The sequence below is a fragment of the Alligator mississippiensis genome, chromosome 4 (assembly GCF_030867095.1).
Source record: "Alligator mississippiensis isolate rAllMis1 chromosome 4, rAllMis1, whole genome shotgun sequence".
NCBI classification, from domain to species: Eukaryota; Metazoa; Chordata; order Crocodylia; family Alligatoridae; genus Alligator; species Alligator mississippiensis.
In genome coordinates this window covers 59,567,058-59,582,962 of record NC_081827.1, presented here as the reverse complement: position 1 = coordinate 59,582,962, position 15,905 = coordinate 59,567,058, and the positions used below count along the sequence as shown (strand labels likewise).

The window sequence follows — 15,905 nt, the reverse complement described above, 5'->3', positions numbered from 1 at the left end:
CCTCCTCTCTCCAGTAGTCACTATTTGTGTTTTTTCTGCTACTAACATTTCAGGGACAAACTGCTCTCCCACTGCAAGGGAACTGGTTTTAGGTCCTAGAGTTCTTTTTAGGCACATAAGTTCTTTTTTGTATTTCTTTCTTTCTGTGACTGATAAATATAGGCTGTGTTTACAAATTACATGGAGATCATTACTATAAAACTACAGTGCCTCTTCAATTGCCTCCTTTAAAGTACAGAGTTGATAGCAGCAGTTGCTCTGTCTCCTGAAACCACTATGAATACAGTTTTCTGCCTGACTATTAATTTGAGTGCTCATGGAAAATCTCAGGATTACCTGATTTTCTCTCTCTCGCATGCGGGCTTGCAGTGACCTTAAAAGCATTAACTTGATGTAAGGTCACACAATTATTTTAGCTGTGGATCAGTTGCTGAAGCAAGTGACAGCTGCTTTAGAGTCATGTAATCGTGCAGGCAGCAAGGCTCAAGTAAGTCTTTCAATTTACAGCTTATATATTAATGGACTTGACCACTCCCACACAAAGAAAAAAATCACAGCAGGGACTTGGGATTTTGAGGCATTTCTTCCAAGCCACATAGAAGAACATGTGTTTGCAAAATCAATTAGCCACCCAGCCTAGCTGCTTCCCAAATGTTTTTATTTGTCCACAACAAATCTTGATTAGAACTAAAGCAGCAATACAATCACCTTCAAAATAGTAAAGTAAAAAGATGACATATGTTTGACTTTGAATATGTTTGTTAAATAGATACACTTACAGTTTATAGGCTGCATTAATCAAACACTAATAATAGAATTATTTTTAGCTATAATTTCTGATGGATAACAATCCAACCTGATTAAAAAGGAAGCCTTCTCTTGATAAAATATTACATGTTTCATAGGGAAAATGGTTGCTTTTGATTTTACAGTGATTCTGATGTCTATATTTGTAATGTCAGAACTATTTATGAATCTAAATAGGACAAACCACGGATGAAATGTTAAGAAAGGAAGAAAAAGAATGGAAGATAGGTTCCTGCCATGATAAATAACTGTTGAATTATGCTTATTAAAATTAGCTCTCAAGTGACAAATAATAAATGCATAGTTTTATTATGCATGCTAAATTCAGTATTCAGAAAACTTAAAAGCAGATAGATCAAACTACTGAGATAAAAAAATCACGAAGACAAAATACAGCGACATCAGTAAATGACAGGAAAATAATTCAGGCTTAAAAATGACTTATTTTTTTAGTAACTTGGAACAACAATTTAGAGAATTAAAGGCAAATCAGAGCCTTTCTGGTGTTTTAGATTTGCAGTGTTTTAGTGTGTATAGTTTGAGGTGGTAGCAGAGGGATTCAGACTCCAAGTACACTTCCGAAATTCAGAAAAAAACAATTGCTTCATGTGTTTGCTTCTGCTTTCCATTATTTATTAATAGAGAATTCTTGAAAGGAAAAAGCAGATACAGGACAATCCACTTGCTAATCTATTTTATGTTGACCCCTCCCCCCACCAGTCCTTTAGTCTTGGACACAGTAAATCTGCCAGAAGGCCTTGCACAGCTTCTAATTTACTGTATCCCAAGCAATAGCTACACAAAAATTGCACAGACACTGGAGACTACCAGTTCTGTGTTCTTCACTGTAATCATTACATTGGTTCTTTGGTGTTGCATAGGTTTGTCTTGATGATGGGAAATGGGACTTTTGCTTCAACTGTGCATTTTAACCTTTGCTTCTAAAAGGTGAAGAGCAGGATTTTTTAATCAAGGAGCAGTTTATCTTTAATTATGAAAAACATAATTAGGCATTATCACTTAATTGCAATTGCTGATGGAGAAAGTCATATTTTTGTAAGTAGTGACCCATGCTCTGTTATTGCGCTACTGTTACTGCTTTATAAATCTGTATTTGTGGTTGGCAGCCAGCCAGCAAAAATTAAAAGGTAATCAACATGCTTCTCTGCAGTCCAGCTATCAAAGTCACTGACTCCATAGATGAGTAAATAAAGTCATCCTTTTAGTGTGACATCTTATCAGAAACTTTTCTTCTGGAATAACTGCACCTGCCTTATCTGTTGGTAGAACATTAAATAATACTCTCAATAACTGTATCTAAAAAAAAAACCCTTGCAAAATAGGTTAGAAGAACTGTGCTATACCTCTTCTGGGGTTGAGTTAAAAACAGTTGAATATCTCAAGGCACCACCATGGTAGAATTTTATACCTGCAATAATAATCTAATGCACTATTATACAGTATAGTCAACGAATTAATAAATAGCTTGTGCAATTTTAAGAAGCAATCTATAAAGGAATGTTAGATATATAGTAGGCACATGTACTATAATACAAATAGAAAACAAAACTCCTAGAAAAAGCATGTTGAGCACCTTTGTGATGTATTCTAAACACTATGTAAACCTTATCTTACAAAAGGTAAAATTGAACTCTTACAATAATTGGTTATTTATTCTTACTTTCCTGACCATATGTTCTAAGTCATAGGATTATTCTTAGGGACAGAGGATTCTGGTATTGGTTGTAGTGGGCTGTCTTGTTCAGTAAACTGTAAGTTCAGGTTTTCAGAAGTTAGGAGGGAAGAATTAAAGACAATTTCACTTAAGTCTGACTTTATGGATACTAAATGTGGTTCTTCAAAACTTGAAGGTTCCTCCACTAAGACTTGTGTATTTTCTCGTGTCATTCCTACATCTGACGGTGACTTCCTTTTCATTCTTGTGTATGATTTGTCCAGATTCTCCATGCCTTGATCAGTTTTCTGAAATCGCCCAAAGAACCAGATGAAGAACCCAAACAAAGCAAAGGCCATCAAACATGGAATAAAGGCCAGGCATTTGACATCAAGACTAGCACCCGTGAATCTGCTATGCAAGAACATGTCTCCATCAGCATAGGTCCTGTTAGTCAAAGGATTAGTATTATTTGATCTCCATTCCCAGGATAACTTAGTTCTGTTAAGATCCTTTAAGCTCTCTGAGTCCTTCACTGTATAGATTTTCTGCCCAGGACCGATATATTGACCATATTCATGAGGTTTGTAAAATATTTGATTTTTCCACATATTTAGGTCCAGGATTAAAACGAGAAAGATAATTCCATAGTTAAACCATTTACCTGTATTGAAAAAAGAAAATAATGTCATCTGGTATGTTCTTTTTTAGAAGTACCATAATACATACACTGATACACGAAATGCCACTTTAAGAAAAACAATTCTTTTTTTCAATTAATCATAAAACAAAGTTATAATGAAATTCTCATCAGAAGCAGATTTTTGATTGAATATTTTCAACTGTTTCATAATCATATCTAGGCACATAATAAATCATTTTGTAATGAAAGCACAGCAGTATATCAATTGAATTCACACTGTAGTCTGTAGGTGACCTGTTGATTAGATGATTAGGTGATGTGGTGCAGATCAATAAACTTAAAGAGCACTCACTTCAGGACTTTAAAAATAGTGGCATGAAAATACTCCTTGAAAAGGCCACATTTGATAGAACTGTTTACATGCTGGTGATGGTTGAAGACACTGAGGAGGTGAGCTGCTTTGAGAGAATGACAATTACATTATTTTAATAGCATGGACCACACTTATTTAATATACTTGCAGTAATGCCCTAACATAGGCAGAAGGGAACAATATGAGAGATGGTAGTTCTGAGACATGGCATCCAAAGTACCACAGCACCAATTGTATGTTATTTGTAAAAATGCCATTACAGTATAATCACACCTTACCTTTTCCATTTTATACATCCTAAGATCTTACCTGGACAAAGGAGAATGTTATCAGAAGACATCATGTTCATATATGAATGAATGAAGCCTTTTTAGGGGTTCTAAGTATAATTACTTACTGCATTTTGTGTTTCTATATATAAGAAATGTTGGGCACATCTACATAGAGCCCTATGGCGATGTTACTGAACCATGCTTTAGTATTTCCTTTTAACACACAGTTAGTTTTAGCTGCTACTTCGCCATAGTGGTGTGCTAAAATGGGGGAGTGTGCCGCTACACTGAAGTTGTTCCTGGTCACGTGTAGACTCACGTGATCACTACGTCACCATAGCGTGTCATATGGCAATGTAGCGTTTTGCTATGGAGATGTAGGGTGATGTGTAGACACGCACATTAAGTAGTTTTCATCTTAGTAGTCAACAATATTGGATTGTGCTGGAATTAAATTATAAACATAAGTTTAGCGTGTGTGTGTTATGTTTATGTTTTAACCTTGGTTGCCATTTTGAATGAGAATGAACATGAGTGCTAATTTTCTTGTGGTATTGCCGCTACTCAAGAAGTGACATGACCTGAAAAGACACAGGTTTCAGTTGCAACTGGATAAGCCCCTAGTAAATTCCATTCTGAAGCTAGTGGTATTCTGTTGGTTTTTCACCTGCAGAAAATTCTGTTACTTCAGCTCCTTAGTGATCCCCAAGCAAGAATGCATCAGGGTTGGGGGGGGGGGGGGGGTGTAGAGGTACAGTTGCACTCCTGCCCACCTTTGATTCCTGCTCAACCCAAAATTTAAAATCATCTGTACAGCAAGAACAGTGGCATTTCTGTTTATCCAGTGCGAGAGTTGGGGGGAGGGTCAATTGACTTCATGGATCATTACAATCTAATCTTTCTTCACTTCACAGGTGTTAACAATTTTCTCTCCTTTACAAGAGTCTCGATATTCCATTAATCAAGCTGTCCTTTCTTCTGCAATTTTGCTAATCTGTTAACTATTTCTGGTAATGATTCCACAGCCCCACAAACTGCTTTTAGCTCTAGCTCTGAAAACGTTAACTCAGGTGAACATTAACTCAAATGTTGAAAGAACTGTCAATGAAGGGTTGGATGAACTGTCAAGACACTTAAGAAAGTTGACTTTGTTTTATGAAAATGAGTAAGAGATGCACTTTAGTTCTAATGACTAGAAGACTAATGAAACAATACTTTTTTATTATTTTTATCTAGTTTGCTATCATTTTATATGTAAAATATAATAATGCACATTCTAACAAAGATATATATTTTTGCTTTGATCTTAACCTAAATAATACAGTCCTCCATCCCTAGCATATTAGTAAAGCTCTAGTTTCTTTTTAACTGGAGGAATATATATGTTGTGTTATATGCAATGATGCACCACATCATCTGCACTCCTTTTCAAAATCCTAGATCCACCCATGCCCTGAGACATAAATAATATTAATAAAAATGTCAAATAAACAAGGTACCAAGAAAAGCAAATTCTAGAATCAACGCATAACCCTACAAGCAAGGTTACGAGAAAAGGCTTTGAAGGATACCATGTTTTATTGCATCAAAAATGTCTCTATTCCATGGCAATTACATTGGCATTCCTAAATGCTAAAGTTAGCTGACTATTAATATTTTTATTGCATGGTAATTGTCATCTAAGCTCTGCTCTGTTTTTCACTCACAACTTAAAAGATTCCTGCTGGGTTGTGTCTACAATTTTTCCTTTGGTTTTCATGCAACTCTCACAGTTGGAAATAGGTCACTGGTGGTTATCACACCTCCATCCTACTGCTCTCCTCCCCACCCCCAGTCTCCACACACACTGTGGATGCATATACATGTGTGTATTTACTGTGCAGTAACTGAAATTACTGCACAGTATGGGCACATGTCTACATGTGCATGCCCATAATGAGTAGTAAATATGACGACTTATGCTGACTTGAGTTTAAATTTGATATCTGCATCATTCAGGTATCAAATATAAGCCTGATTAGTTACTGAGCAGTAATGCATGTGCAGATGCCTTACTGTGCAGTAATACTGTGTGTGTGGACTGACTTGGGACTAACTAAAGCATTAATGCACTTTAACGCCTGCATGTGTAGATGCTGGCCTATTCCTGCTTACTGCGCAGTAACTTACTGCACAGTAAATTTAGGCTGGCGTAAATGCACATGTAGATCCACCCTATGTAACCAAGCCTCTTTCAGGTGTGAGAAGGTCTAATAACACCTCTTCAGCCTGTCTGGGGGCACTTTCCCCCTGGATGTTTCTTCTATTCATACAGAGAAAACCAGTGTTGTTTGACAGTGCTTTTTGTTTCTGTGGAAACGAGATGGGCAGCTCTGCAAAGAGACTCAGTTGACATTAGAAATCATAGGAAAAAGAAAGATTGTCACTTTTAGAAACATTGTACTGCTTCCTATCAGACAGTTCTGACAGACTGGTGAGTACAAAGTTGTGCTGGGAAACAAAAAGAGGCAACTGAAAATAGAAAAAAAATGGAGAATGCAGTGGGGCCTATACTAAGAAGGCCAGATTATAAAGAAAAAGAGGAAAACATGCTAATTTAGTCTGACCTCCTACATACTAGACCCCAAAATTTAGGCATCAAGCCCATAATTTTTAGGTGATGTAGACTACACTTTCTAGAGATTCATCCAATCATGACTAATGGCATCAGACTAGGGGCCTTGGGCAGGATATAGAAGTTGCAGCATGGAGTGTTACAACACTAAACTTGATTAGGTGTCATAGGGCAAAATCCAGTTTGGTAAACTAAGTAGGACCTACATGGGGTTTGTCTGCACCACTGATGATGTTTGCAGTCAGCAGAACAAAAGGTAGCATACCTTATTTTAAGTGAAATGTGTCCTTTCAGTTGGTATCAAATGAACACCACTGCCTAGCATCATAGCATGCTGGGGACAGAGACTCTCCATTTAAAATGAGGGGAACTTCTTATTTATTCTCATATTTGAATAAATAGGGATATCTTCTTTCTTGCTTTTCTAGCACTGTATCTACTTTTGTGAGCTAAAGAAAATATTTATGAAACTTTCACTTTTAGAAGGTGTACAAAGGTATATGTACACGCAGAGATGTGTTAGACTGTGCTCTAGGAAATTGGGCTGCAATCTCAGTGACTTTCTGTCTGGTCAGGTCAAGTCACTGGAGTGAAAATTTTGAAAAGCAGCCTCTGAGACATTAGGGGCAACTTTAGTTATGCATGTCCAACTCCTAATATTGGGCCCCAAGTGAGCACAAGGACCCTGCTGTCCCCACTGAGGTCAAATGGAATTGCGAATGCTCAACACGTATCCAAGTCAGGCCCCAGGTAATTGAACATCCAAAGAGGGGGAGCACTTTAGAAAATATGGCCCTTAACCTCTTCAGTGTCAATTATCCTATTTGTAAGTAAGAATAAAATTCTCACTTACATTGATATCTTTGAGTGCTTTATATAGATGGATACACACACACACACACACACACTTTTACAGCTCAACTAAGCAGAAACTCCTCTGAGACTTCGTTCAGAACCTGTGTGCCTGGGTAGTTTTGTTTTCACCTCTAACCTTTCTATTTTTGCCTACAGGCTCCCGCAGGCCTTACTGTGTAGGCAGTGTTTATTCTGGATCTAGCCATGCTTCCTTTGGTTTAGTTCCACAAGCCATCCTTGACAACTGCCACTGACACATTTTTTCCTCTGGCTGGAAGGGCAGACTGCCTAGCCCATTCTGAGACTAGCATTCAATAATGAGTTTTAGCAAACGGAGAAGCCATTCTCCCACCTGGGCCATAAGAGCTCCAGTTTCAATCCTGTCCACCCACGGGAGGATCTTGTGATTATAGATGTCCTGCATGGCACAATCAAGTGTTGGTATTATAAGGTACTTGGCTGGCCTCTAAGTGAATTTTTAACAATGAAAGAATCTGGCATTTCAGTATCAAAATTTACTAAGTATTACAAATTTCCTTTGGTACTGTAGAAACTAGGCTAGGCTGTGTGTGTTTTCATAAACAGCAGCCCAGGAAGGAAAGCACACAAACTGCAGCGAACCATCTGTCAAGGGAAATCCAGATGAGTTAAGCAGATGCAGAAATTCAAGCTATTTCTGATGTTCATAGATAAAAGCAAGTATGAAAACAGTGAGAAAATATTTAACATTGACTAAAGACATGCTAGGACTTCCTAGATACAAAGGAATGTAATACTGGCTTTACAGGATAAAGAAGATATTCTTTTGATAGTAAAGGGAAATTACAGTAAGGCATAAAAACTAGAGCCTGAATACATTAGTTCTGCAGTACTGCCAGCTCCAAACATTTAAAAATCATGAGCTGGCATCCAAAAAGGCATTAGATTCGTTTAAAAATAATGAGGTTGGCTAAACAAGGAGATTGCCTCTTGTTTTGTTTGTTTGTAGATTTTTTGTGAGCCTCTGGGGTATGCACAGGTAATGCTTTAATGCTTTGCTCTGCAATCATGAGACCTATTTTTAAAAAAAGAAAGCTGAGATTCTCATATAGACACTGGCTTCCAGGAACTGAGGCTCAAAACAAAGACACTAACTGTCTCATGCTTTGCAATCAAATCACAATAGTTAGCACTACAGATTCTGCGATTGTCCAGTTTTTAAACTGTAACTGGGGGCAGTACATACATAGCATTGGTCAGAGCAGAGGTGCCTTAAAATGGTCCTTTGTACATTTCTCTAACCACTTTGTATGGTCGGTCTCCCTGTTAAGGGATTTTCAACAGTTAATTTCAGTTATGCCACATGGCACTGGCTTCAAGGGGACAAAAAAAGCAGCTCAGCATCAACGTGGCTAAGGAGTGTCTCAACCATGTTCCCCACTCTGCTATGTTAGTGGCAATCAACTCTGTGCTATCACAAAACCATCATTACATTGCAGTACTCTAGATTATACTAGTGCAGTGGAAACATGCTGCACCCACATCAAAAGATTGAATGTGGAGTAAACAGATATAATTTATCAAAATTAAAGCACATCTTAGAATCCTTATGGTGTTTTGTAAGATATAAAATACCACCCATAAGAATGACTATAGCTAATAAATTAGAGAATGCCTGAATTAACCTTCTTCCCCCCATGGCTCTGAGAGCACCCTCAAAGTATGAGTGATCAAAATCAGCAGAATCCTGATCAAAATCCAGTTTTTTACAGGGATGTTCAAAGTCTGGGCCCACATCTTAATTCTGTGCCTTTGCCCTTATCCTCATGAAGGCCATCCTGAGCTTAGCACCCCGTTGGGTTAATGTAGTCAAGATGTACTGTAATCTGTAGACAGTTCACAAGGGAGTGATGTGGCTGTGATCACAGCTACCTTTCACTACCCTGCCTAAATAACTAGGTACTCACTTGTGCTTGTGGCAACTGGAAAGAGCTTAAATTCACACCTCTGGAGCTGTAGTGAGACAGCTTAACTGTTCTGCCATTTACTCCCTCTTTTTCTGTGTATTAAACTAAACCTTGCTTTAGTCTGTGGACTGCCACACTCTCTTCATTAGTAATTTCTTGCAATTAGAATTTTTTTTTTTTTTAAAAAGGTCTGTTTGCATGAACTGTTCTTATTCGTTTCTGTATTAAATGCTTTGAACAGGATAGTCCTGATGTTTTCATTAGCTCCTTGATTTAAAGCTAGAATTACAAGTATCTTATTTACACATAATCATAAGGGTTTGAAATTGCTCCAAAATGATGTAGTCCCTAAGATAAGAACTGACGGCAAGAACAGATGGTTCAGGCAAAACCCACCCAAAGGGACGTTCTTATGCCATGTGTGTTGTGGCTGATTTTTAGATCTCCTAAAGGGTGGAGTGGCACTGAGATGAAACAGCCGCTCAGTAGCCAGCCTATGTGACATGCACCCAAATGGATTGATTTGTCTAGGAAATCTAATAAGTGAGTCTTATTAATGCTGAGCAGGGAGAAAAACAATTTTTAGTCCCTATTTATGAGTTCACCTCATTAAAGAATGCCTCTGCTCCAAAAAGAAAAATCCTGGGAGGCCTCCAGTTCTCTCTGCAGAGGACTCAGTAATGTGCAGATACAGCTTTCCCTTATTTACTTGGTTTTTAAACAGCAGCACAACCAGCAACAAAAGGATGGCTCTCAATCATTATAGCTGTATTATTTGTAATCACTACTCTAATGTTGCTCACTCTCTCTTGTCCTCCTATGACCCTCATCCAGCAACCTCCTTGACTTCCCTGCATCTTTAAGCCATTCTTCTTTGTTCTTCATTCCCTCTTCTACCATTCAACTCTTTCTACCGTTCTTAATTCCTTTGTCCCTTTCTCTCACAGTAGTCTACCACAGGTCATTTCTGCCACACTGGCTCAGACAACAAATAACCCCAGAGGGCATTAAAAGAGCTCATAGTCTTGTTCCACTGTAAATTCATATTCTCCACCTACCATACTGCTGTTCTTAGAAAGCAGCACTACTGTGGGCAGTTTTGGCTACCATATCTCCAAAAGGATGTAGCAGAAAAAGAGGTACAGAGAAAGACAATTACAATGATCAGGGTGATGAACAATAAAATCAATCAGGGTGATGGAGCAGTTGCCGTACCAGGAGAGACTAAAATGGCTAGGACCCCTCAGTTTGGAAAGGAGAAGGCTGAGGGGGGATATGATAGAGGTCTATAAAGTCATGACGGGTATGGACCAAGTAAACAGGGAACCCAGTCCCAGAATACTAGAACTAGGGGGCACTCATTGAAATTAGTAGGAGACAGGTTTAACAAGAGGAAGTACTCTTTTTTTGGCAATGCGTAGTTAACCCGTGGAATTCATTGGCACAGGAGATGGTAGAGGCAGACAGCATAGCCAGGTTCAAAAGGGGACTAGATAAATTTGTAGCAAAACCCCCAGTTTTTCTTTTTTTTTCTTTTGAAATACATTCCTTCCCCTTCCCCTAACCATTTCTGACTTTCTCTCTTGCCTCTCTATCCCTTATAAGTGATTACAAGTAGTACTAGGTAAGCTAAGTGCTTGTATGCTATTATTGTAATAAGCCCCTTTTTATATTGTAAATAGTGTTCTGTTATGTTTGTATTGATTTTTACTGTTTTATATTGTATTATAGTGTATTCCTATCATCTGTGCATTGATTTTTATTGCTTTATATTAACATTGTATGATTTAGGCCTGCAATGTGTTTTGGCATGAGTGATGTCAAGTATCCATTTTGTGTGTCAGTTTCCCATCTTGTTCCCATCTTGTCCCCATGCCCTGTTGTGTAAGTATGTTGCAATTATGACTCATGTTTAAATCTGTAACCTCTCCCATGTAAATTGGTTTTCCTTGAATGCCTAAAGCAAAAGAGTGAATGGATGAGTGAAACACAATGATAGCAGGACCCCCTACTAAATCACCCCACCATCCAAACCTATACCTGGACCAACGACCCAGACATTGGAACCACCCTCCGCATTCAAGAAACAAAAGATGAGGCAACCACCATTGTGCCAAGGCTGCACATGCTCAGTGTGAACATCTGGAACCCTCTGGAACAGGGCTGACCTTGCCTGGACAGGCCTTCCCCATAGGAGATCATAGGTAGTCTGCCCCATAAAAACGGGTAGTGAAGACTAACTCCTTGGAACGCCATCTTCACCTGAACCAGACCTGCTCCACATCACACTGCCTATCCACCCAGAGGCCCTGCCAGCGACCCCCTCTGGACAACACCTGCTGAAGAAAGACCCCGACTGGCCATCCAGGACCCCCTCCCAGCCTGGATAGGTAGCTATGACCCCCATCCTCTCTTCAACCAAGGACTTGGACTCTTTCTCTTCCCTACCTGAACTCCAACCCTTCCACTGAGTCTCTTTCTCCTGCTACCATTGTGTGAGTGTGTGTGGGAGTGCTTGTGTGAGTGTGTGTGGGAACCAAGCTGTACAGTACAGTGCTCATTTAATAAAACTGTTATTTGGACCCCTAAGTTGGGTTTTGCTTTACTATGGTTTGGCCCTACTCCAATCTCTTCTCCTCGCCCCTCTAACTTCTGTCTTATTTCTCCCTCTCCTGCTTCCAGCTCACCACCACCTCCAACACCTGTCCCATGCTCCTGTGGCTTCAGCCATCCTGACCTCCTCTCTGCCTGCAAACCGCTGTTTCTTTGCTATTGCCCCCACTGCCTTTCCCCCCGATCTCTGCCACTGCTATTGCCTTGTCTCCGCTGCCTTTTCCCCTGATCTCTGCCACTTGCTCTTTGGTTACCAGGCATCCCAAGCACAGGTACTACAGGCAGCAACAAACATACACACACACACTGTCACCCGAGTCAGTGTTTAATCTGTGTCTATATGTGTATGTATGTGTGTATTGTGTATGATTTCAGGTCATTATCATTAAGGTGTGTATGTGCTTGGATTGGTGATATGTGTGCATGTTCAATTGTACACCACATTTTTATTGTCTAACAGAGCAATATTGAGATCCTGAGCATTGGCCTGACCCCAAATGGCAACAAATTCATAGGTGATAATCTGCTAATAGCTGTTGGACGGAAGGGTTGGGGATCTTTCCTCTGGCATCTCTAAACCAATAATAGTGGATGGTAGGGAAGATAATGAATAGAGGATAGATCTCTAGACATTTCCAGTTCAATGCTCTCCCTCTAAAGTATCCAGCCCTGCCACTGTCAGACACAGAATACTCAGCTACATGGGCCATTGGTCTGACCCAATATGGCACTTCTTATGTTCTTACTTTTCTACTGTAATTGGATTGTGCACCTACAGCTAATGTCATATATACATTTGGTACTTTAAACTCTTCATCCTCTTTCCCCCTCTGACCAAAATGTCACTGACTTCAAAGAGATTTATGTACTCCCTTCATGTGCAAGTCCCATCCCCTCTCTCTCTTTACTCTCTTCTTTCTTCCTTGCATTAGTCTGGCTCTATATTATCTTCTTTACCCTAGCCATTGGCTGTGAAGTATTCACATGCCCTTAAATTCCCATCCCTCCTCCTGTCCCGGTTAATCATTTGTCTTTGTTACTGGCCTCCATTGTCTTGCTCAAATCCACCCGCTTGCCCTTATTCTTTTATGTCTTTTTCCATTCAGTGTTCAGACAAATCATGTGTAACATAACCTTCCATTTTCCCACCTGCCTCTCCTACATCAGCCCATCTGCCTTTGCCTTCTCTATGAGCAATATGCAGTAGTTGCACTGTTTTCTTTTCATCTACTCACTTTTGAAATGTGCCCCAGTCAGGTTTCCCTCTTCCCGTCTAAAAAGCCTGGCTACATTCTAGATTTACCATTTCATCCTCCTCAAATTCAGAACCACTCGTCACTCTCTCCTTGGTCTTTTTATTCCCTTTGTTTCTGAGGCCATGTCACCTCACAGTTTAGCTACTGGCTCTTTGACTTTGTCTTCAACATCTTCCTTCATATGCCTGTTCTCTGCTGAAGTCCCATGTGGCTCTGCCACAGGCCCCTTCACTTATATCTTATTTCTGTAAAATACTACCCTGGTTTATTTTAAGCCCAGGCTAAAAATGAGAGTATTTTTCTTCAACTCTCTCCTTTTATCTTTCGTCATCTTCCCTATGTATCTGACTCAAAATCCCACTGTCAACATAGAAGCACCCCTGTCCTTTTCCTTCAGACTTCCAGGCTATCACCAACATTTACCACTCCTTTCCCTATTTAAACAACAGCAGTGCTGCTCTTCCATCCTGATGGCTCAAATCCTTGTCCGCCCCCTTCTTATTTCTGATCTTGACTATCCACCTACGCTAATCATTTTAGCATTCTCCTCCAATCCATTGGAAATGTAGCAACTTAAATTCTTTCATGTCAAACTCACTCCTCTATCTGAGTCATTCCATTGGCTTTCTTTGACCTATTATACTAGCTTTTAACTACTCATCCTCATGTCTAAGGCTCTATCAAACTCTACCATGGCCCTCATGTAAATCTCATTTCACTATATGGCTCCTTCACTATGCCATCATGGATCAACTTGATGTCAGTAGTGCAACTGGGGGGAAAGCAAGCGCAGCACCAGCCCCAGGTGCAAACTATAAGGGAGCACCAGAATGTCTCTCCCCTGTGCTGCCCAGCCATAGGAGTTGAGCAGCTGCAGGGAGCAAGTGGGGCAAGCAGCATAGCGTTCTCCACTCCTCCCCATCCCTGGGGTATCTTTGCCACAGCAGGCACAGCCCTGTGCCCAGTAGCATATCTGGATGGGGAAAAGGAGCAAATGGGGCACCAGGGGTGGTTCCCAGGGAGTCTGTGCCATGCGGCTGCTGCTACCTGAGCTGACATTACTACAGGAAGAGCAGTGGTAGCAGTAGTAGCTGCCTAGACTGTGGAGAGAGCCAGGTGAGGTAAGACTTGTCTTCCTCTCACTGGTCTACAATGGTTGGCATTCTCCCCCACTCCCTAACCCCCGCCCCCACACTGAGTGCTGAAGGAGCTTGCTACATACTCTGTCAAAATACTTTGACTTCTCTATTTCTGCCTTGTCTTGTGGTGATCCCTACACATGGAATTCACTTCCAGGGAGATACTCCATTCATTTTAAATTCCTTTCTAATACACACATACATGCATACACATGCTCTAATGGAGGGAGGCATACCTGGCTTCATACCCCACCTTTCATCCTCTCAAACTGTTTAGTCATACATAAGAATCAGGCTCTTTGTTTCTAATTTGTCATATTTTGGAATAACTACACAATGGGCGCATCTACATGTGCAATTACTGTGATGCAATAAACTCTGGCACAGTTTGTGTCAGAGTTTATTGCTCCTGGGAACTATGTTTATAGGTGTGCCTGGGACCATAATATGTTGAGCCAAGTCAGAGCAGCCCCTGGCAGCAGGGGGCCCCGAGGGTCAGCCTGCCAGCCCAGGGCTGCTCTGTTCTGGCTCAATGTGCCGCACAGGAGCTGGCTGGGGCACGAGAGTACTCCAGTGCAGGGCTAGCCAGCAGGTAGCCCCCACACTGAAACACCCTTCTGCCCCTGCCAGCCCTGTCAGTGTCTACAAATGCATTGTGGCACACTAAATAATGCCGCAGCAGCACAGGACTTGTGTTTACAAGTACTAACCTACAGTAACATTACTGCAGAGCTAGTTAGGCAACATGGCAGTATATGTCCTGCATAGATGTGCCCACTATGTGTATTCAGCTGTTTGTTTCTGGTGAGAGGACTGCTGTAAGCATGGTTCTACCCAACCTTTCCTGGATGAGAATGGCTTGCTTCATGAAAGGACATTAACATAAATTATAGTGAAACTATCTGGAGGCAGAACAGATCTGAAAAGGAAATGAGCTGTTAATTCCCCAGGAGAATCATTTTAAATAAAGGTGATCTCTGCTACAGTTATAGGCATCATTGAATGGCACAAGGAATTGCTGAACTACATGAGGAAGTGCAGGCTGCTTGAATTCATTGCTTCATTGATGGGCTATTTTGAATAAAAATCATAATGCAGATAAAGGTGACACTGTCAAAAACAGAATTTCACACACTAAAACTGATTCACAGCAGTAGTTAAAGACTTCAATGTATGATTGGGATTGCAATACATCAGGCTACTTACCTGTTATATGTATATGGTATTCTTCCTTGAAAATCTTTTGGAAGTAAGGTACTTTAAACTGCATATGTGCAGAGGGCAAGCCAGGAAGATTTACATCAACATCACCCATAAAATGTGGAAATTCCCAATCCTGTTAAAGGAAGAACAGAAAAATTAACCTCTTACCATATATATTTTGCCCTCCCCAATTGTTTGAATTAATAGTAGGAAGGGGATTCTGAAATGGCTTTTCTTTTACAGCCATCTGCTATTGGATCTCTGTATTTTAACCTTGACTGAACTACCTGAGCTAGAATATTATTTACATTAGATAATATATAATTTGATTTTGACTAACTTTGTATAATTATGTACTTAGAGGTTCTCTTCAAAGTGGTAATGATGAACCTATACTACTAGAAGATAGCATAAAATTAATCTAAGCATATAAATTCCTATTCCTTGCATCCTAGAAAGAAAGCAATTAGGTTTGTCATATACTTAATTATAAATACTTAATTAGAAAT

At 39.9% G+C, this 15,905-nt stretch overlaps 1 protein-coding gene across 8 annotated transcripts in view; it reads right to left on the bottom strand.

The window, feature by feature from the left end:
* Window positions 1-641: 641 nt before the first annotated feature.
* The window catches only part of TMEM117 (transmembrane protein 117), a 397,723-nt gene continuing 382,459 nt past the window's right edge, over window positions 642-15,905 (bottom strand). For 7 of the 8 annotated variants that reach the window (XM_019492756.2, XM_006272241.4, XM_059726035.1 and 4 more), the window contains 2 exons: window positions 15,400-15,529; window positions 642-3,146 (listed from right to left, as the gene is read on the bottom strand). In XM_019492756.2, the coding sequence (XP_019348301.1) occupies window positions 2,506-3,146; window positions 15,400-15,529 (771 nt within the window). In that variant the 3' untranslated portion in view covers window positions 642-2,505. Of the gene's footprint in view, window positions 3,147-3,477; window positions 3,581-15,399; window positions 15,530-15,905 lie in introns of all 8 variants that reach the window. The other variant, XM_059726034.1, reaches the window with a different exon arrangement.